Below are 23,803 nucleotides of genomic sequence, written 5' to 3' on the forward strand. Positions count from 1 at the left end.
TGACAGGTGCTCATCCAGTGGGTCATTTTAAAGGTAGCTGCACTCAGATGTGGAATGTGACCCCAGGTGAAAGACACGTAGTAGGTTCCCCTCCACCCGAAGGTGCATTGGACGCCCAGACCATCCCCTTAGCAGACACCTGGTGGCTGTGTGGTGAGGAAGGGGGTCTGAGATCCACGCTTCCCCACAATTGGGCAGGTACGTGTACACGTGTTATGCTACTTCAAGAAGTTATAGTATCCCCTGAAGTACACTTCAATACCGTTATCTCTGAACAGCAGACACTATTGCGGAAAAGGAGAAAATATGAACCTGACTCGACGATTTGGTTAGATAGTATAGGTCAGCCGAGAGGTATACCTAACAAATTTAAGGCGAGGAATGAGATTGCTGCAGGCTTTGAAGCATTTCTACCCTTGATGGGAACTATTAAGAATGTTGAATGGATAAATTATATATATTACAATCAGCAAAGATTCATCAACTACACCGATGATGCATTGGAGGCCTTGGGACAACAGTTAGATTCAACTAGCAAAATGGCGTGGCAGAATAGACAAGCTTTGGACTGGCTGTTGGCAGAAAAAGGAGGAGTTTGTGTGATGTTTGAAGAACAGTGCCGTAATTTTATACCAAATGACATTAGTCCAGAAGGATCGTTTACTAAGGCAATGTATAAGTTGAAAAGTCTCAGAAAGGAAGTTAAGCAGAATGCAGGGTTCGGACATCAGTTATTTGACTGGTTAGAAAGTAGACTCGGAGGATGGGGTGTATGGCTGACTAAGATGGCAATAACTGTTGGTATTGTATTGCTGAGCTGTGTGCTTGTTCTGTGCTGTTTTCTTCCTTGTCTCAAGTCTCTTGTAGTGCGTGCTGCAACCAAACAATTTCCGATGCTCATGGCGATTATTGAACCAAGCTTAGTGGAGAAAGAAGCATCGAAGTATTGTTACAGCCTACAATGCCTGCAGGATGAACAAGAGCAAAATGATAGTGAGGGAGTAAATTGTAAGGGCTTCTGAGTTTTTTTCCCTGTCTCAGATACAAAGGGGCAGGTTTTTGACTCAGCGGCCTAGGGTAACGGAGAGAATACTTTGAGGTCCTGGTGCAGAAAATTATAGTTTAACCCGAGATTTGGGAATAAGTGCTGGACTTTATTGGGGCTTTTGTGCGTGGACTCTTAGTCTTCTTTCTCTGTGTGAGACCCTATGGGTCTCAAAGGGGGATTATATTGGGGAATAAAGTTGCAACATTTGCTGTGTGACCGGAACTATGTGACCAGCCTTGTGTTTGCTATTTACTATGTATCCAATTTATTAGCCAGAATGTAATCTCTGTATTGTCTCTGTACTATTGAATGCATCAGTGCCTTAAGAAAGTAGCTAACAAACAGTGAAAGTAAGCATGTAGAGATAACAGTGGTAGATGGGATCGTGAAGTGGTGTGATGGTATGGGAACCAGTCAAGGCACTAGAACAAGTATATGCCAATGAAACCAAGATAAGAAATTACCATAAAGAATACTGTGAACTAGGGCTCGGCAGACAATTAGTGACACGCTCATTAATTGTCTCAGCTTTTGTTTGCAAATAAAGGCTTAAACTTCTCGAAGAACCTTCTGCGTCTATTTCAAGAAACCACGACACCTCCAGCCTGATGGCATGAATATTGATTTCACCTTCCAGTAAACAAATCTCCCCTCCCCCTTCCTCTATTTCCCCCCCCCCCCAACCTCTTGTCACCTGCCTATTACTTCCCCCTGGATATCCTCCTCCTTCCCTTTCTCCTACGATCGAATCTCTTTTTCTATCAGATTCCTTTTTCTCCAGCCCTTGACCTTTCCCACCCAACCTGACTTCACCTATCAGCTTGCAGCTAGCCTCCTTCCCCTCTCTCCAACTTTTTAATTCTGGCATACCCCCCCCCCCCACCTTTCTCAGTCCTGGAGAAGGGTCTTGGACCAAAATGTTCATTTCCATAGATACTGCCTGACCTGCTGAGTTCCTCCAGCATTTTGTGTGTGTTGGACCACATCAAATTGCCTCTCCTTGAATATTGTGTTGGTTTCAACCTTAAAAAAAACCTAAATGATATATCAAATATGATTTTCCTCTCAGAAATCAATGCTGACTCTGTCCAGTCCTGTCATTAATTCCTTGGCAGCCTGTTACAACATCCTTAGCAATACATTCTTGAATTTTCTCTCCTACCAGCAGTTGCAGTTTTCATCCTGTCTTCTAAAACATTGGGAATACATTTACCATCTTTCAATACATGGAAACCACTTGAGAATCTACAGAACCTTGAAAAGTGACAGTAAATGCATCTCATAACCATCTCTTGCAAACCAAGGTTATAGGTCATCAAATCATGGTCATTTGTCAACTTTTAATTCTGTTAATCTTTTTCTAAACTAATTTTGTGCTCATTTGCTCCAGGCTTGGAGTTCACTAACTCTGGGAGTTTTTGTATGCCTTCTTTTGTGGAGACAAAACATTTAGTTCATAACTCTGCCATTTTGTAATTCCTCAATATAATTTCTCTGGCATCAGCTTGTAAGGGATGCTTGTCAACTTCAGTTAATTCTGTACTTTGAATGGTTTGTTTCTCAAACATAAGGATCCATGCTACTGTAAATATCTAGCTAGCTTCACCAACAATCTTGGTTAATGAATTCACCAGAACACTAATCTCAGTCTCAGTCAAATGAGGTCCATTCCACAGCCTTACTGCCAGTGGTCCCTGCATTGAAGCTATTTCTCCCACACCTGCTTGTGAGCCATGCCTTTATTCTCTAATCCTGCTTCACATTATGTCAATAAAAATAGAAACGTAGAAAACCTACAGCACGATACAGGCCTTTTGGACCACAAAGTTGTGCCGAACATATCCCTCTTAGACTAGGTTTACCCACAGTCCTCTATTTTTCTAAGCTCCATGTACTTATCCAAAAGTCTCTTAAAAGACCCTATTGTATCCGCCTCCACCACCATTGCCAGCAGCCCATTCCACGCAGACACCACTCTCTGTGTAAAAAAATTACCCCTGACATCTCCTCTGTATCTGCTCCCCAGCACCTTAAACCTGTGTCCTCTTGTGGCAACTATTTCAGCCCTGGGAAAAAGCCTTTGACTATCCACACGATCAATGACTCTCATCATATTATGCACCTCTATCCTCCGTCTCTCCAAGATGAAAAGGCCGAGTTCACTCAACCTGTTTTCATAAGGCATGCTCCCCAATCCAGGCAACATCCTTGTAAATCTCCTCTACACCCTTTCTATGGCTTCCACATCCTTCCTGCAACCAGAACTGAGCACAGTACTCCAAGTGTGGTCTGACCAGGGTCCTATATAGCTGCAACATTACCTCTCGGCTCCTAAATTCAATTCCACGATTGATGAAGGCCAATACACCATATGCCTTCTTAACCACAGAGTCAACCTTCGCAGCTGCTTTGAGCGTCCTATGGACTTGGACCCCAAGATCCCTCTGCTCCTCCACACTGCCAAAAGTCTTACCATTAATGCTATATTCTGTCATCATATTTGACCTACCAAAATGAACCACTTCACACTTATCTGAGTTAAACTCCATTGCTACTTCTCAGCCCAGTTTTGCATCCTATCAATGTCCCGCTGTAACCTCTGACAGCCCTCCACACTATCCACAACAACCCAGACCTCTGTGTCATTTGGCTTGTGGTTTTCCTAATAACTATCAGCATTGAGACTCTGGTTTTCAATTTCTCCACTTCCCAAATGCTTCTAAACTTCTGTCTCATTATGATCCCTTCGTTTGGTTAATTATTTTTTTAAGTTCGTAGGGACAGAGAGGGGAATCAGGGATCAGGTTAGCATTTATGGACAGGGCTGTGGAGGAGTTAAAGGGGTGCCCTACGCATTCCATGTTCAAAGTCCAGCGACATTGACGGGTGACAAGAGTCCAGGCCTCTGCTCTGCAGATTTCCTTGTGTTTGCTGTTGTTTTGTTGCTTGTGCTTTGTGATGGTCTGCTGAACACTCTGGGCAAGCTACGTTTATGCTGGAATGTGTGGCAACTTTTGTGAGCTGCCCCTATCACATCCCTAGATACTGGTTCTTAATGCCAACAACACATTTCATTGTAATGCTTCCACGTATTTGTGATAAATAAATCTGAATCTGAATAACCTTCTACAGTGAAGGTCGAATCCCACACAACTCCTGTCTCAGCTTAAAGTGAGTAATAGCAACCTTTTTGTTTCTACGTACTTGTAGAAGCACACAGTCTGCTTTTATATTTAATTTTAACTTCACCTCTTTAATATTTTCCTTTAACCTTTTTTCTCATAGCTCTCTGCTAGTTAATATACTCTCAATCCACAAGCCTGCTGATAAACTTTTCAATCTAATTAGCTTCTTATTTCCAAATAGCAGCTCATAGAATGACTCAGAGATGATTATTTTTGTAGTTCTGGGTACTACTTTACACTCTGGCTCTCTAACCTATTCAGCAAAACTCATCATGTAATGTTACTTTCTCTGGGCTGCACAATAACTGCAACACACACAAAATGCTGGAGGAACTCAGCAGGTCAGGCAGCATCTATGGAAATTAATAAACAGTTGACATTTCAGGCCAAGACTCTTCATCAGGATTTGAAAGGAAGGAGGCACACACCAGAATAAGGTAGGGGAGGTAATGGAGTACAAGATGTCAGGTGATGTGAGATCAGGACGTACAAAAAAGCTGGATGAACTCAGCAGGTCGGGCAGCATTCATTGAAATGAGCAGTCAACGTTTTAGGCCGAGATCCTTCATCAGGACTAAAGAAGGAGGGGGCAGGATGGGGGCAGAAGGGGAGAAGAATGTGAGATCAGGTGAGGGGGAAGGTGGGTGGGAGAGAGGGGAAGGAGTACAATATGGCAGGTGTTAAGTGAGGGGGAAGGTGGGTGGGAGAGAGGGGAAGGAGTACAAGATCGCAAGTGTTAAGTGAGATCAGGTGAGGGAGAAGCTGGGTGGGAGAGGGAGGAAGGAGTACAAGATGGCAGGTGATGTGAGATCAGGTGAGGGGGAAGGTGGGTGGGAGAGAAGGGAAGGAGTACAAGATGACAGGTGATAAGTGAGATCAGGTGAGGGTGAAGGTGGGTGGGAGAGGGGGAAGGAGGACAAGATGGCAGGTGATAAGTGAGATCAGGTGAGGGGGAAGGTGGGTGGGAGAGAAGGGAAGGAGTACAAGATAGGTGATAAGTGAGATCAGGTGAGGGTGAAGGTGGGTGGGAGAGGGGGAAGGAGTACAAGATGGCAGGTGATGTGAGATCAGGTGAGGGGGAAGGTGGGTGGGAGAGAAGGGAAGTACAAGATGGCAGGTGATAAGTGAGAGGGAGGGTGATGAAGTAAGAAGCTGGGCAGTGATAGGTGGAAGAGGTAAAGGGCTGAAGAGGAAAGAATCTAAATGGAAAGGATTGTAAACCATGGAAGAAAGGGAAGGAGAAAAGGAACTAGAGGGGACTATTGGACAGGTGGGGAGAAGAGAAGGATAATCAGAATGGGGAATGGAAAAAGAGAGTAGGAGAGAGGGATGAAGAAATGATTGGAAATGAGAGAACTTGATCCTTCTTCTCTCCTTAGGTTCCTCTCCAGCCTGCTGGTGATGACCACACTGTACTCTTTTACCCTCTTCCTGCTTATTAGGCTCCTGCACCAATATGCTCTGGGTAGAATGCCCAGCTTCCCTATTGACTCCATGTCCATACAGGGAGAAAATTGATCAAGGTAAAAGGCTGAAGTACTGTCTCACAACAGCTTGGGTTCCCATATCTCCCTGACTCGCAGTCTCTGACCAACCACTATTGTTTCATATAAAGGATGAGGTCACCAAGACCACTTGCTTCGATTTCTGCAACACTGACTCTATTGGCCCCTGACTTAGCCATTGTTAACTCTAGACTTCCATCCTGAAGCTGCCCTGGTCATTACCCAGCTGTTGTCCTCCTTCAACTTGTATTCAGCCTGTATTCAAACGGAGTTTGCTTTGGGTCCTGTTCACCCATAACCCCAAGCGTGCTGAACTACACTCTCTCATTGTCCCTGACCATCTATATTTTAAAATTCCCTCCCTCACCTTTAAAGCCTTTCATGGCCTTGCCAATTCTTATCTCTGCATACTTCTCCAGTACAACCAGCTTCCAAGATCTTGACACATCTGCACCTCATTGATTTTACTCAAGGTTGTGCCAATTGACAAGCAATGCAGTTCCAGAATTTCCCCTCTGAACCACGTGGCTCCCTCCTTTCCTTTAAGACAAAGCCTTAAAACCTGTCTTATGGCCAACTACTTGGACTTCCATCCTAATCCATTCTAGGTGACAGCATTCCTGTTAGGCACCTGAGGTTGCTTAAGCTACTGGATGCACTAATTAAATAAAAATTGTTGCTACTGTTGAATCTTCTCTACTCTCTTCGAGCAACTTGAATATCGCTTCCATAGGAATGTCCACAAAAGCCTGTGGGTCTAAGTTGTACTTCATAAGCAACTAGCTTTGCTATTGCCATGGATGAAAGACCCAAGGCGCTTTGCAAAGCTACAATCTGACAAGAGAGATGCTCAGACAAAAAATCCAGACTTGATCAAAGAGGTGATTTGTTACAGGGATCTCAATGGCCTAGAAAAGACATGCAATGGACACAGTGGGGATGCGTGGGAAAGACTAGGGCAAGAACACACAGCCTCAGAATAGAAGGATGACCCTTTAGAATAGAGATGAGGAGGAACTTTGTTAACCAGTGGTTGGTGAATCTGTGGAATTCATTGCCATAGGCAGCTATGGAGGCCAAGTCATTGGGTATATTTAAGATGGAGGTTGTTGGGTTCTTGATTAGTAAGGGCATCAGAAGTTAAATCGTGAAGACAGAATATTGGGGTTGAGAGGGAAAACAAATCAGCCACAACTGAATGGCAAGCAGACTCAATGGACCAAATGGCCTAATTCTGCTCCTATGTCTTATGCTCTTAAGGAAGCCAGAATAACAGAAAGTTTAAGGAAGTTCAGAGTTTGGGACCTTGATGGATGAAGACCAATGGGAGCATTTCACATGAGATCAGAGCGGAAGAAATGTCTTCTTTTTCACGAGGACTTGAGATGATCACCAGGACTGTCAGGAGCGATGTCATGAAGAGGCTGAAAGGAGAGAGTAACACATACAAAATGTTGGAAGAACTCAGCAGGCCAGGCAGCATCTACAGAAAAAAGTACAGTTGACGTTTCAGGCTGAAACCCTTCAGCAGGAAGGAAATGCTGACTGTTCTTTGTTTCCACAGATGCCTGGCTTGCTGAGTTTCTCCAGCATTTTGTGTATGTGTTGCTCAGATTTCCAGCACCTGCAGATTTTCTCTTGTTTATTTTTGAAAGGAGAGAGGAACTGTTCATATTGGATGATTGTGAACTGATGGAAATGAGCAAGAAAATGTGTGAGATATGCAATGCACAGTGGGGTGTTCGGATAAGTGGATGCCTACGGTTGGAAGGGGGTGGGTGGTGATCCAGCAGATTGGTGAAAACTAGAATTAGTTCACTCTGGTGAAGATAAAGTTTTAAATAACAATCTCTGCAGCAGATTGTGTGAGTCACAGAGCTGGAAATGGCTTGGTTTTCCGATGAGGAGCACAAGGGGCTGGAAGCTCATTACAAAGCAAATGGGAGGTTAAATATCAATTCCCAGCTTTGCATTCACTCTCCCAATATATATTGCAATAATTATTCCAGTGTCATATTATTACAAGATCTCATCAAGCATAATGTCATTCTCAGATTACCAGCAACCAGATATTCCTGATTACTTTTTTATTACATTATCTGACATTACAAGATACTTCTGATTACTTTTCTAACGTTTCACTATTGTAGAGCTGTGACTTTGGCCAGCTCTGCTTCTACTGGGCTGTTTACAGAGCAACAGTGCATCCACAGTTTGTTATACAGATCAGAAACAGGCCCTTCAACCCCAATCTGTTTGACCCACGTTCCTCCAAACCTTTCCGATCCTATCTGTCTCTACCACTCTCTCCGGTAGCTCACTCCATATACCCAGCACTTTCTATGACATAAATGTGCCCCTTAGATCTTCTGAAAACTACTGCACTACTTTTTAAAATTCCATTTTTGCACTATTATTTAATTTAACTATTTAACATAAATATACTTAAAGTAATTCAATTTTTTCTGTTCTATCATTATGTATTGCATTACATTGCTGCCGCAAAGTTAACAAATTTTACGACATATTTTATGACATATCAATGATATTAAACCTGATTCCAATTCTTTAAATCTCTCCCCTCTCACCTTAAGCCTACAGCAACTAGTTTTAGACATCTTAACCCAGGGGAAAAAAAGACTGGGACCTTACACTTTTCCTATCAGCCTCATGGCTATATAAACCTCGATAAGGTCACCCCTCATCCTCCTACATTCCAGGGAAAACAGTCCCAACCTATCCAGTCTCTACTCATAACTCAAGCCCTCCAAGTCCCGGAAATATCCTATTGAATTTTTTCTGCACCCCTTTTAGGCTTAATTACATACTTCCTATATAATAGCCAGAACTGCACACATTATTGCAATCTGACAACATTCTACACAGCTGAATATGATGTGCCTACTCTTGCACCCAGGACCCTGTCCAATGAAGACAAACATGTCATACACCTGTATTGACCTGGATCACCACTTTCACAGAGGTATGGACGTGTAGCCCTAAATCTCTGTTCTACAACATTCCCCAGGGTCCCATAACTTATGACACAAGTCCTGCACAGGTCACAAAATATATCATGTAGCATTGGTTTGAATTACATTCCATCTGCCTTTTGTCTGTCCACTTTCCCAATTCATTTTGATTTTGCTGCATTTCTACACAACTTTCTTCACACATCACCAATTCTGTTGTAATCCGCAAACTTACTAATAATGCCACATATATTCTCATCCAAACTGTTAATATATATGACAAACAACAGTGGATACAGGACATCATTGGTCACAGAGCTCCAATCTGAAAAACAACCCTCTTCTTCTTACCACCAAACAGGATTTTATAACCAGCTGTCTAGCTCACCCTGGATCCCATGTGATCTCATTTTCTGGACAAGTTTACCTTGTGACATCTTGTCTAAACTCTGCAAAAAAAAAAAACATGTTAACAACGTCTACTACCCCGCTCCCATCAATGAGCTTGACCACCTCTTCAAAAAACTCAATTAAGGTTGTGAGACACAATTTCCCAGACACAAAACCACACCGACGAACTCCAATCACTCCCTGTTTTTCCAGATGCAGATAGATCCTGCCTCCAGCAGCTTACTCAGCATTGATGTCAGGCTCAGTGACTGATAAGTTTCCTGGTTTGACCTTGTCACCGTTCTTAAATAAAGGCACAACAATTGAGAGCATAGATTTAAGGTGAGGGGGAACGATTAAAGGGGACTTGAGTGACGTTTTTTTTGTATATAGAGAGTGGTAGGACTAAGTTGTCAGAAGAAGTGGTAAAGAATGTTTAAAAGGCATTCAAAAAGGTAGATGGACAGGCAAGGTTTAGAGAATTATGGGCAATGCACAAGCAAATGGGATTAGCTTAGGTGGGCATTTTGGTTCTGTGGTAAACTACGCATACCTGTCTGGACACGCCCCTCTGCTGACTGCTCCTGTGGCTCCTCCCACAGACCCCTGTATAAAGGCAATTGGAGGCACTGCTCCCCCCTCAGTCTCCGAGATGCTGTGCTTCGTTTTGCTGCTAATAAAAGCCTATCGCTCGCCTCCCGTCTCCGAGAGTCATTGATGGTGCATCAGGTTCGCATGCTGGAGTTTGACTGAAGGCCTGCTTCCATTCTCTATGACTCTAATTAGCCATCTGCCAATAGCTGTTAGCCATTAGCCATCTGTCCTGTAAGTAAACCACTTGAGAACAGGTCTCTTCAAAACCTTGAATTCATCAAAGAGCTTTTTGTTGTCATAGTAAAGGAAATAGGTGTTCATAGTGCGGAATTCATTAAAAGGCGGCACTCACAATTTACTTCCTCCTCAGTAATTTGATTTTGAGTCAAGTTGTTTGCATTCTAAAAGTCAGAAAACAATTTATATTTTCTACTCCAGGGAATTGCATTTTTTAAACAATTTCAATACCCTTGGTTGGTCTGAGAATAATCAAAATATCAAACATGCAGTGAACAGATTGCATGGTGATATTAAACCTTGAATCCAGCCTTTGGTTTTCAATCAACTTCAGAACAGGCAACAGAGTGAAGCAAACAATAGTTTAATACCAGCAGTGGCCAAACATAACACAACCCTCATGGTCATCTGTCCTTCATTTACTAAGACAGGTACTCCACTGATGCAGTTACTCCAAAGACCCTGAAAAAGCTGTAAAAATGGCTGAAAATTCAGCATTTCAGCTGTGAATGCTCTTACAGCCCATCTGCTGACATTAATTTTGTCAGATATCATCATCAGACCAACCTAAGCACAACTCACATTCCAGCTTTTAAGTCAGTTAAAATAGGAATTTTTTTTTGATGGTGTTGGAGATCGCTGGCACCGAGTGAGAATAATTATTTGGGAGGAAATGACTCCTGAAAAGAGAACATTTAACATCAAACACAATTGCCCATAATCAGAAATTAAACAGACTCTCCTCTATGGAGGAAGTCAAATGAGAAGGGAGCCCAGTGGAACTACATTAATTTCTGGGCTGAGAGGACTGGCCTGTGCAAAACAAAAAGCGAACAAAAATTGTGAAGAACAAAGAGATGATCTAATTAAAACTTACAAAATTCTAATTTGGCCACTGAAGGGGTGCTTCCTTTGGTTGAACTCAACAACCCTCAGAGATAGTGAATCACTACAGCTTTCTGATTTAGAAGGTGCAGAATGCTCAGTAGCTGTGTGCATTTGATGCCAAAATTTACGTGGAATCAAGGAGCATTGAGATGTGCTGAATACAGAGAGAGGTGGGGCTGAAGAAGATCAGCCATGACATTCTTGAATTGTAGGACAGATGTGTCATTTATCTATTAAGCAATATTGTGCAGAGTAAGCCCTTCCCACTCTTTGAGACGCGCCGCCCCAGCAACCCCGCAGTCCCAATGATGGGACAATTTACAATGCCCAATTAACCTTTCTGGTACATCTTTGGACTGTAGGAGGAAAGCGCAGCACCTGGGGAATATCTATGCATCCCACAGGGAGGACGTACAGAGACTCCTTACAGAACGGCTCCAGAACACATAGAGTTATGCTAACCGCTACATTAATGTGGCATATCATGACATAGAATCCCTATTCCTCTTCCTGCTTTTTAATTTGAATTTTGTTGATAAGTTTGCTGAATTACAGTGAGTGGGCCCAGTGCACACTTATTCAATGTTAATATAGATTGTCAGTTAAAGCCATTTTAATAGTTGTGGTAATTTGATGGAGTGGTTTAAAGATTTATTTCATTGGCAGGTAAGCAGATAAAGCAGTCTGTGGAACATCAATTACTCTGTTTCCAAGGAATTATAACAAGTGAGCTAATATGATGCCTCTGTCTTACTACATCTGGCTCCAGCCACTTGTTCATTATATCTCCATCCATCTTAATATTTCATTAAGTTAAAGTCACTTGTGATTTGAGCAGGATGTCACATTCTGAATCAATTTTAAAACAATTTTCATTGACTATGTTTCCGCAAGGAACACATTTGTTACAGACTCAAACAGGAATGGTGATCTAGATTTTAAATGTTATATAATGATCCTGCCTTTTGCCACGCCATATACTCAATAAATCCCTTTTAAAGTGCTTTCTTCAGCAGGAAGGTCAGGAGGTGACCTTCCTGTGTTCTGGTTCTGAGGTAACCGATGAGCTATTTGAGGAAACCACAGATTCTGCCACATTTGGGCAGCGGGCACCTGATAGATGAACTTTTATTGTCAGGTTCTGCAATGAGAGCAAGTTGTTCTGCAGAAGTTTAGTGTAAACCAGATTGTCCTATCTGGTTCAGTGGAATAAAGGCAATTAATCAATTTCTCATTTATTGTCTGGATAAATCCTACTCCAGCAATGCAGCAATATAGCAAGAAAAATTGAGAAAAGAGTTAGCACAAGCACAACGCCTTGCTTGATACCTCTCCGCACTGAGGTGGGTCCTGCTGCAGACTCCTGGGTTAAGATCATGGCTTCTCGGCCATCCTGTAGTAGGTGAATGAAAAAATCAGATTCCGACCATCAGGATTGATGAAAAGCCTCAGCTTGAAACAGCAACAGTTCATTCATTTCCTTAGATGCTGCCTGACCTGCTGAGTTGCTCCAGTATTCTGTGTATGTTGCTCTGCATACAGAAGTAATTTTCAGATTGGCTGCTTATCACAAGTGTAGTTTCATTAACTCAGCAATTGTCCTACAACTTTTTACATTATATGAATGACAAATGAGTATACTGACTGTAACTTCACGAGAGAGAGAGAGAGAGAGAGAGAGTGTGTGTGTGAGAGAGAGTGAGAGACAGAGAGTGAGAGTGAGAGTGAGAGTGAGAGTGAGAGAGAGTGAGAGTGAGAGTGAGAGTGAGAGTGAGAGTGAGAGAGAGAGAGAGAGAGAGAGAGAGAGAGAGAGAGAGAGAGAGAGAGAGTATCTGTGTGTATGTGTGTGTTAGGGAGGAAATCAACAATGAGGAGGCTGTAATAAGTTTACACAACAATGTAAGTGAGTGGGCTAGAAAATATGAAACAAGGAGTGATGTGTCATTATCTACTTTGACAGGAGAATAGATTACAGGAAGACTTATTCTGTTGAAAATTAATTTCCCCTGGGTGATAAGTGATAACAACGTGGGTGCACTCATACCCAATCTGATTTCCACATCAGATGCCCATGGGGGAAATGTCACTCTCCATGTAACATTCCTTGCACTGTGTGGAAATGTGGACCATGGTGTCCTCAGAAAGTCTTTTGTTGGTCAATCAGTGATTAACCTGATTTTCTCCGTGCAGTGCCTGTCAACTAAATCACTAACTTACCTTCACTGCTTGGCTGTGCACTTAGCAATGACGTACCATCTATCCTTGCCCACAACTCCCATCATTACTGGTATGTCCTCTGCTCACCAACTCCTGACCATCCATCATTGCTGCCACATCATGTCTATAACTCTTCCATCATCAAGTCCCAACCGTGCTACAGCATCCCCTCCCCAACCTTCTGTGCTGATTTATCTCCTTCACATGTCTGCCCTCCTTGACCATCTACACAGTATCTATTATATCTCTCTGATCCACAAACCCTCCACCTCACATTAGTTATTAGACCTCAGGCCTTCCCTCACCCTGGTCTTCTGGCTGCCTGTCAACAGAAAAACATCCACCCAGCAGAGCATTGGGTCCCATTTTCTTCCACAAAAGTATTCAACTAGAATAAGTATTCATGGACTGAAAGGGTGGTTGATATCCTGTTCCTGCAGCCATTGGGAGAATTCCTCACATTTCATTTTCAAAGGTGAAAATACCTTAGAAAATACAATCAGTCTCTATTTCCTAACTTGCATGTTGTAAGCATGTGCTAGAACATACATAAAACAGATCTATGCTGAATGCAATGCCAAATTAAGCTAAATCTCTTCTGCATGCATAATCCATATCCCTCCATTCTCTGCATACTAATGTGTCTACTTAATAGCCTTTTGTGGGCTTCCACCACTACCTCTGGCAGGCAACTATCACTCACAATGTTAAAAAGAACTTTTCTTACACAGCTCCCTCACACTTTCCCCTTCTTGCATATCCTTTAATATTGGACATTTCTACCCTGGGGAAAAGATTCTGATTATCCACCTCTCATATTTTTGAAAATTCTATCAGATGTGACAGTCCAGAGAAAACAATACAAGCTTGTCAAACTTCCTCTTATGGCTCATAATCTCTAATTGTTGTTTCAGAGTACCTGCTCTTTTCACAATGCTGAATAATTGAGATGCTTCACTGTTCAATCTTCATTAGTATTGGGAGAATCGTGATTTACTTTATTTAAAAGTTAAAAAAAAACTGCAGGACAACGGCCAAAGAGCAGGAGGGTGGGATTGATTGAACGGTTTCTTCAAAGAGCCATTTACTATCAACTGGAATTCAGTACCACTTACCACAGCTTTAGAAAATATAAGTTCCAAAAATGAATGGGTAGGATAGCTGGTACACAAATAAGAATATAAGAAATAAAAGCAGGAGTAGGCCATCTGGACTGTAGAGACTGCTCCGCCATTCAGTAAAGTCAAGGCTGATCTGGAGGTGCATTGGAGATTTCTAAGGATGCTGGCTGGACTGTTGAATGTGGCTAAGTGAACTATTCTCTTTGGAGTGAGGGAGGATAGGAGGCAATTTGATTGAGGTATATAGGATATTGAAAGACATAAATACAGTGGACAGTCAGTTCCTTTCTCCCCCAGGACGGCAATGGCTAACAACAAAGGACATCCTTTTAAGGTCAATAGAAGAAAGTCTAGAAGATATGTCAGAGGTAGTGTTTTTTTACACAGAGAATGGTAAGAGTGAAATGCAGTGCCAGGGGTGGTGGGCAGTGACATTAGCATTCTAATAGAATGTCAAACTTTAATATGAGCTGCATTGTAGTACTGAATTTGATTTTCACCAGACACGACCCAAAGACTAGTTTTGTGATTTGCCAAGAAAATAATTCCCAAATGGTCCTGTGGTGCTAACCAATCAAACGTTCGATGTTTCTGATTGTTTACTTCACTACAGTATGGGGACTTTAGAAATGGAGAACACTGAAGCCATCTTGCCAGGGAGAAGACAGAAGCCCAATGAGAGAAACCGCTGATATTGTGCTCACCCATTCCTTGGCTTTGATTGAAATCCCCTTTAATGATCTTGCAGGACTTATCATCACCATTACACACCCCACAACGATCCTCTTTTGCTGCAGATCCAATGATTCCATCACAGCCGATTTTCTGTTAACAACAAACAGGTGCCTCTGTTATTGCTTCTTTCATGAAACTCTGCAAAATTAAATTACAGGTCACCCCCCCCCCCCCGGTGCTGGATCTGGATAGTGTGGGTTTTATCATGTGTAATTATATGGCAACACGTGACCTGAGACCAGCGCTACTCCTAGCAGAGCTGCTAGTTCACTCAACAGAATGTTGCCAGGTATTAAAGATTCAGAAGGATTTTGGTCTGTTAGACATAGCATTAGCTATTGTTACTCAAAATACATCAAGCCCCCTATCAGTTTTACACAATTGACACAATAAGCCAAAGAGAAAAAAGCCTTCTGGATGAGCTGTTTTTATTATGTGGCAGTCTCAATTAAATGCATAAACGTGATCAGAAAATAATCAGACTGTAGAGCTGAATGTAAAAACGTCCAATCAAACAAAGGGTAAAAATGACACACTGCATCAGCGACGGAGACGTCATCAGCGCTAAATAGAGGATCATTCAGCTCTCTCAGTTATCTTTGAACTCCAGTTATCAAACTTTTATCCTATCTAAACATTTAATTCTTTAAAAAAACAACCACACATAAAGTTATTTGAAAGAGTTGTAAACATAGCCTACAGCATTTTGAGTCTTCTAATTCTGTTCAATTGGTTCCAGAAAGTACATAAATGTCTAATGTTTTGAGCCAAACACATTATCATCCATTAGTCTCTGGTTTAAATTCCACTGGGACTGAGCTCTGTATTGAATTGCATTTCCACAGGATCCTTCATTACTGCTGGGGCAAGGTAAACACTGCAGTTTTTATTTTAATGAAGCTCTGACACACTGGTCTTTGTATAAAGCAGAACCACTGTTTAAAGATGTATTGTCCTTCTCTGCTTTTGAAAACCATAAAGATCACACAATATAAAATACAATAATGACCTTTCAACATATATTTTATTGCTGGTGGAGGATAGAATTGTACTTGAGCATGCATTTAATTCATAAAATGTCTGTAAAGTCCCCACACATGCTTCTTAAAACAATTGCCAATGCTCTTGTGATAATTGCTTCTGCTCTCAACAATTGATGTTAAGCTCAGTAATTCATCAGTGAGACTCTTACTCTTCAACACTGTGGTTCTATTCAGAGTGCAGTCTGTTTTGATAACATGTTTTCCTTTCAAGCACAAAACAGCTCAGTGGGAATGGTTAGGATGCTTTTGACAGATATTTTCAACAATTCATTTATTTTTAATTTCCCTCTTTGCTTCATGTTATTGAGAAACGTATTTGAGAACTTGTTGAGTGCCAGCACCGCACACTCTTCGGAGATGAGTGGAGCTCCAAGACAAAGCTCTATTTTCAGAACAATTCCTCTTGTAATGGACTGATATGTCCCTTACTTCTCACACCACATGCCCTTTGACCTCTCAAAGCAATACAGCCCAATTGTAGCATCTGTTGTGCTTGAAGACCCTGCCTCCCAAAAATGGGGTTTAATCTGTGAAGGATCCTAATATCCATGCATCATCAGTGGTTTAGTGGAGCACATGGACACCAGCTCTAAGCAGAGTCTGACACGGGCACAGAGAGAGAATGTGGGACATACCGACTGAGGGAGAGTGGGGACAGCTGGAGAGGGAATATTACACCACAGTTTAGCTATCCTGTCTGTGTCCTCTCAGAAAGAACTAATTTTTTTTATTCCTCTTCAACCCTTCAAACAATTCCCTCGTTTCGATAATCCTCCACTTCTTTTTCAAAACGGCCAGCAAGCCACTACTTCAAGGATCAATATGAGAGCTCAGTAGTCAATATAAACACTCCACAGGTGCGAATTCGCCTGTGTGATTAGATCAATACATCCCTCTACCTAGAGTCAATAGAGTTCTCTCTGCCTTTCACACCTATACTGGCTCTGGACAGTGTACTATTTCCCACATCCTCTTCTGAAATATTCTTTTCAAAGAATATTTGAAAGCCAGTCTGAATTCTGCATGGAGAATCCTCCTGAGGTGAAAGAGTCTGTGTGAAGATGGGATTCCTGAGGCCCTCTGGTGGTCGGAGTCGACAACGGATGTTGTATCATGGCTGTCTAAGTTGCGGAACGATATGGAGAGCAAGGCGCCCATGCTGTTGATGCCCATACAGTCGGCTGTCTTCTTCACACAGCTGATGAATCCAGAGAACAATATAGTTTGGCACCACCAGGATTGCATGAGTTGTCAGTCAGCTTTGAACTGAATGTATTGACTGCCTTAAGGACTCCAGCTCCAGATCTTTCCCTCCGGGTTTACTCTAGAAACCTTCCCCATGAATGGGTATAGTCATAAGGCAGCAGAGGTTTGAGATCAGAGTTTTCCTTCTAGATAAGCTGCCAACCTTGTCTGACGAGCCCCATCTACCCAGACAAGATGAGACTAGTCTGGAGCAAATTCCTGTAGTATGGAATAAGTACTGGAAGAACAGCTGGCACCAATCTCTACTGAAGCAGAGTCAGTTCCATTGTTTTGCAGCCAACACCCAGGCATCACTGCAAGACGTCAAGGTTAGAGAAAGCGAACTGGACCTCTTGCTTCTGGAAGCATCCACACTCCTTAGATTAAATGCTAAGGAGTTGTTATGTGGTCAGGAACAAGAAGGGTGCATTAGGGTGAGTCAGGTGCAGGAATCCTAGAACCAGGACTCCAGGCTTCTCCAATATATCTGAGGTTCTTGTGATCCCTGTGGATGTCTCAGCTCAGCATGAGTGATGAGACAACTGACAAGAAGGTTGCTTATGGAAATGGAGATCTGTTAGACAGTGATTTATCAAAGGGATCAGTTCTGGTTGTCAATTACACTAACAATTTAGAAGTAGATGTAAGAGTTATGATTAGAAGATTACATGAAAATTGGTGAGTGTTGATAGTGAGGACAGTTTTAGGCTACGGAATGATATTTATCATTGAGTGGAATACTGGCAGATGGAATTTGTTTTTCTTTTAAAATTTATGTGTGACGTGACTGATCCTGTGGAGATTTAATAAGGGTAGAACATACAGAATGAATGGAGAACTTGAGGAGAAACAAGGAGCAAAGGGATCTTGGTGTATCCATCTAAACATTCCTGAAAGTGACAGCTCATGTAGTAAGGCTGTCGAAGAAGGCCTATTGGATGTTTGTTTCATTAGCTGGGCTATAAGATATAAGAGCAGAGAGGTCTTTATACAACTTTATAAAACATTGGTTAGGCCACAACTGGAATACCATGATCAACACTGTTTGAATGCACTGGAGAGGAAGCAGAGGGGATTAACCTGGAGAGGCTGTGAAAGGGGCTAACCCAGAAAGGGTGTGGAGGAGATTAACCTGAAGAAATTGCAGAGTAGATTAAGCAGAAGGGGGGGCAGAGAAAACTAAACTGGAGAGTGTGTGGAGAAGGCTAACCTGAAGAGGAGATGAACTAGAATGTTCCCTAACTGGGATGGACCATTTCAATGATGAAGAGAGAATGGACAGGCTGTTCTTTTTCTCTTCTTCCCCTGTCCCCCCACCCTTGAATTGGAAGAGGCTCGAGGGTGACCTGATTCAGGCATACAAAATTATTAGAGGCATAGATAAATAGAGCAGGTGGTTTAAAAAAAACCATGGCTGAGATGACTAAAACCAAAAGTTTAAGCTGAGGAATAGGAGGTTTAGACTGGATCTGAGGAGGATTGATTTCATCCCGAGGGTAGGTAGAATAGGAGTGCTGTGAAGACATCTACTTTCTTAACATTCAAAAAACATTTGGATGAGCATTTAAAGGCATCAGAGGCTATGGGTCAATTTCTAGGAAATGGGATTAGTGTACACAGGTAATTGATGGTCAGCATAGACATGGTTGCCCAAAGGACCTGTGTCTCTGCTGTATGACTTTATCTCTATCTGTAGGAAAAACATAAAGCTGATATTATACTTAGAGGTTAGATTGGGAAATGTTGATGTCACAAGATGACCTTGTGCACTGGTCACTGAAACCAAACATGCAGGTGAAAGAAGCAGGTAAAAAAAAGTTAAAGAAGCAAAAGCTGTGCTCATCTTCACAGCAAGGGTTTTAGGACAGAAGTTAGGAAATCTTTCTACAATTATGCAGAGCCTTTTTGATACACTTTGAAAATTGTGCACAGTTTTATCTCCTTGGCCAAGGAATGAGATACTTTCCATAAAGGGAGTACAGCATGGTTCTCTAAATTGTTTCCTGGGATCATTCTATGAGGAGACATTAACTATTCTCAGTCTGCATTCACTGGAAGAACCAGAGGGACTTTGTACCATGCTCTAACACAGCTAGATTGACTGGATGAAGGAAAGATATTTCTCCTTCCCATTATGTCTAGGACGAGGGATCATGGAATCAGGAAATGGGGCAAGACATTAAGGATTGCGATCACAAACCTATTTATAGTTATTGGTAGTAAAACTGGATTCAAATCATGTTGGGAGAATATTCTAACGACAGGCTTGTGAAGTGCAGCATCACCTGATGAATCTGCACACAGGCCATAAGAAGAAACCAATGGCTGTAGTCATAGAGTTCGAGACCAACACAGCACAGATACAGGCCTTTGGCCCAACCAGTCCGTACTGACCACAGCACCCACCCAGCTAGTCCCAATTTCCTGTGTTCAGTCCATATCTCTCTAAGTCCCGCCCCTCCATGTACCTATCCAAGCACTCCTCAGTCACAGAGCTCTGCAGTGCTTTCCCCACAATAAGTGTGAACAATTTCCTACTGTTTACCCCATTAAAGCTACCGTAGCTCACTGGTGTTCAGAGTGTGGTCTCAGTTGGAACCAACGCTCACTGGCACATTCCTGGATGTATCAATGAGAAGAGAAGAATAGCACTGAAATGCTCTCCATGACTATGCTTAACTTTATGAGGGATAAGCGCACCATATAGGTTAATATTAACCTGTTTATACAAGATTCATTTTCTGTTTTTTTCTCTGAGAAGTAAAAAATTTCACTAAAACCTTTATTACATTATCAGATGGAACAACACAATGTGTGTATATTATCCTGCGAACTAGCATCATCAGATTAATTATTCTGTTGTTTTAAGAACACCCAGATTTTAAAGCAATTCACTTCAATGTAGGCTCTCACCTTGCACTTGCCATTCACACAGAGGTCAGTTTCATAGGGCCCACAAGGAGTGCCATCCAGAACTCTGTCAGCAATCAGAACGGGAGACTCCTTCCCAAAGGGGGAGCAAAACAAAGCACAAGGCATGTCTGAAAAAGGAAAATGTTTTTCTCAGCACAGTCAAACCACATTAAGTTAATAACCCCGTGCAATATAAATCTAGTTTCCCGCAGCTACAAGGAAAAGCAATGTTAAGATAAGTGACTGAATTTTTTTTTAAATTAATATTTAATTTTATTTAATTATAATGCAGTCACTTATTAAATATTTTAGTATTTAATAAGTGAATGCAACAGACTTTTAAATTATTCGTGGTCTAAATAAATTATCCTCGCTCTACTTCTTGTTGATGTACCAATTATACTTTTTCTCCATGAGCCAAAAGCTTTTGGGTATAGATCATGTTGTGGTGAGTTCACTAGGTGGGAATGGTGTATCATCAGATATGCCTACCCCGGGTCAAATGTTCAGGTCTGCTTTGTACTGCTCACATTGAGAGCCCAGGTCTGCATAAATCTGACCTGCTTAAATTTCTGATATACTATATCTCAACAGTTATCAAAGATGTCTAACCAAACTGTAACAATGTTTATTTGACAGTGTTATGTTTGTCACAATGGCTTTATTAGAAAGCATGTGCCAATCTGACAATACACATTTATGCTTATATTTTTAAAGGTTGCTGTTTAAACTTAAATGCAATATGAAATTCTTTGCTAAGCAATCTGCAATGGTCACTCAATGCACCTCAACCAATAGCAGAAATGGAAAGCTAACTTTTAAAGGTTGCACTCTTAACACAAAGATTCTCACTCCAGGACTAAGTTGAGGTGAAGTTCAAGTTTATTGTCATCTGACTGTACATATATACAAGCAAACGAAACAACACATCTTTATATCACACACAGCACATAAACCAAGATATTACTTTAAATAAGTTAATAAAATATAAATCAAAATGCATGTAGTAAAGCACAGCAGAGGTCAACAGTAAACAACTCGCTATCCTAGTGATGAGACCTCAGGGTGGCAGTGTGTTCATTAGTCTCACAGCCTGAGAAAAGAAGTTGCTGCCCAGACTGGCAGCTCTACTCCTGATGCTTCCATACCTCCTTCCTGATGGTAGTGGATCAGAAATATCGTGGGACCCTCAACAATGCTTTGGACCCTTCGTCTGCAACACTCCCAATAAATGTCACAAACAAGGGAAAGGGAGACCCCAGTGATTCTCTTACTGTCTTCTGTAGGGTCTTGTAGTCCGATGCCTTGCGGTGTCCATACCACAAAACGATGCAGACAGATAGGACTCTTGATGGTGCACCTGCAGAAAGTTGCTAGAATGGGGGTGGGGAGCCTTGCATGCCTTCATCTCAGAAAGTGTAGATAATGCTGTGCTTTCTTGACTAGTGAGGAGGTGTCGTGGGTCTAGAGTAGACTGTTCATTGCGGGCACACCAAGAAATTTGGTGTTTTTCACTTTGTCCACAGTAAAGTCACTGATGTGCAATGGAGAGTGATTAGCCTGCGCCTTCCTGAAGTCCACAATAATCTCTTCCATCTTGTCCAAGTTGAGACTCAGGTTGTTGTTCTCACACCGTTTGATAATCCTCTCTACCTCCCCTCTGTATGTCGACTCATCAGTGGTGCTGATGAGGCCAGCTACTGTAGTATCTGTAGTTGATGCAGTTTGTGCTGAATCTGATGGTGCAGTCATGGGTGTGAATTGCAATAGACTGAGCACACAATCCTGGTGGGCACCAGTGCCCAGTGTAAGGGAGCTTGAGATGTTGCTGCCAACTTGGACTGACTGACTGTGATCTCTCTGTCAAGATTCAGTTACAGAGAGCGGTATTGAGTCCCACTGAAGACAGTTCACCCCCCAGCCTCTGAGCAATGATTGTGTTAAATGCAAAGTTGAAGTCAATGAACATCCTGGTGTATAAGGCATCATTTTTGAGGTGGAACAGGACGGAGTGAAGGCCCGAAGCTATGACATCTTGAAAGAATTCCAACAGATTTGGCAGACAAAATTTTTCCTTGAGGAAACCACGCTGACTACAGTACTTTAATTAGTGAGATCTCACTGATTAAAGTGCTGAGGAAGATTGAAATCATTGAAGCAAGTGGGTCTCTCTCTCTCTCTCTCTCTCTCTCTCTCTCTCTCCTCCCAAAGGAAGGTCTTAGTATTCGATGGTCTCTCTGTCTCTCACTGCTCCCAAAGGAAGGTCCTGGTATATATTTTTCTTGCTTTCTTTCTTTCTTTCCTTTTTTTAAATCTCTCTCTCTCACTCACTCACTGCTCCCAAAGTAAGGTCCTGGTATTTGAATGATCTCTCTGTCTCTCCCACTTGACGCTAGCAGAAGATGGTGCTGGAGTTATGGGTTTTGTGCAAGGTTTAATCAATAGGGTATGTGGATTGGACTCTGTAGTTCACATTATAATGTGTTTCTGGTTTCTAGTTACTCCTTGTTTTGTTGTTATGTTGAGCAATTTTGAATTGGGTGGCCTGCAGATAATAAACACTGATCTGAGCTGAACATGGCTGGAGTCTTTCAATTTTGTGTTTTATATCCTGTGTTTTTCCCCTGTTATTTGCATGGCGTGGGGGGGGGGAGGTGTTTGATGTTTATTCATTGAATGAGTTCCACGTTTTTCTTTATTTTGCGGAAATCTGTGGGGAACATGAACCTCAGGGTTGCAAACTGCAAACTTTGCTGATAAATGTACTTTGAATCCCACTTATTATCCTCCCCACACTCTAATCAACTCTCTTTGCACTCCCAGATTCCATCACTCAATTACATGCTAGGGGCAATTTAGTCATGAATTAACCTATAAACCCACACATCATTAGGATGTGGGAGGGAACGTTCATGCCATTTTGACTCCACGGTAATCAGCCTTGTCTATATACTTTTTGCTGCCTCAGTAAAGCAACCAGTACAAGAGGCGGCTGAAGGTGCCACGCCTGAGGCTGCTTAACAAGAATTACAAGAAAGATACCAGCACAGATAGAAGACTTGCTCATTGGCAGGCGACAAAGAGTGGGATTAATTCTCAGCTGCCTGTGTTGGGATTGATTCTTTTTACATTATATGTCAATGACTTGGATGATGGAATTGATGGCTTTGTTGCAAAGCTTGCGAATGATACAGTAAAAAGGTGGAGGAGTAGGTAGTTTTAAGGAAGTAGAGAGGCTACAGAAGGAATTAGCCAGACTGGGAGAATGGGCAAAGAAGTGGCAGATGGAATACACTGTCAGGAAGTGTACGGTCAAGCACTTTGGTAGAAGAAATGAAAGGGTAGACTATTTTCTAAATGGAGAGAAAATTCAAAAATCTGAGGTCCAAAGGAAATTGGGAGTCCTTGTGCAGGATCCCTTAAAGGTTAGTTTGTAGGTTGAGTCTGTGATGAGGAAGGCAAATGCAATGTTAGCATTCATTTCCAGAAGACTAGAATATAAAAGCAAGGATGTAATGTTGAGGCTTTATAAAGCACTGGTGAGGCCTCACTTAGAGGATTGTGAACAGTTTTGGGCTCCTTATCTTAGAAAGGATGTTCTGAAACTAGAGAGGGTTCAAATGGGATTCACAAAAATGATTCCAGGATTGAAAGGCTTGTCATATGAAGAGCATTTGATGGCTCTGGGCCTGAATGAGGAGTGACCTAAT

General features: G+C 42.0%; 1 protein-coding gene across 2 annotated transcripts in view; it reads right to left on the bottom strand.

The window, feature by feature from the left end:
* Positions 1–23,803, bottom strand: part of adamts17 (ADAM metallopeptidase with thrombospondin type 1 motif, 17) — a 460,607-nt gene that overhangs the window by 113,928 nt on the left and 322,876 nt on the right. For both annotated transcript variants that reach the window (XM_059952603.1, XM_059952604.1), the window contains exons 14-15: positions 20,094–20,221; positions 14,862–14,982 (exon numbers count right to left, since the gene is read on the bottom strand). In XM_059952603.1, the coding sequence (XP_059808586.1) occupies positions 14,862–14,982; positions 20,094–20,221 (249 nt within the window). The remainder of the gene's footprint in view (positions 1–14,861; positions 14,983–20,093; positions 20,222–23,803) is intronic.

The sequence above is a fragment of the Hypanus sabinus genome, chromosome 28, assembly GCF_030144855.1.
Source record: "Hypanus sabinus isolate sHypSab1 chromosome 28, sHypSab1.hap1, whole genome shotgun sequence".
Taxonomy (NCBI): domain Eukaryota; kingdom Metazoa; phylum Chordata; class Chondrichthyes; order Myliobatiformes; family Dasyatidae; genus Hypanus; species Hypanus sabinus.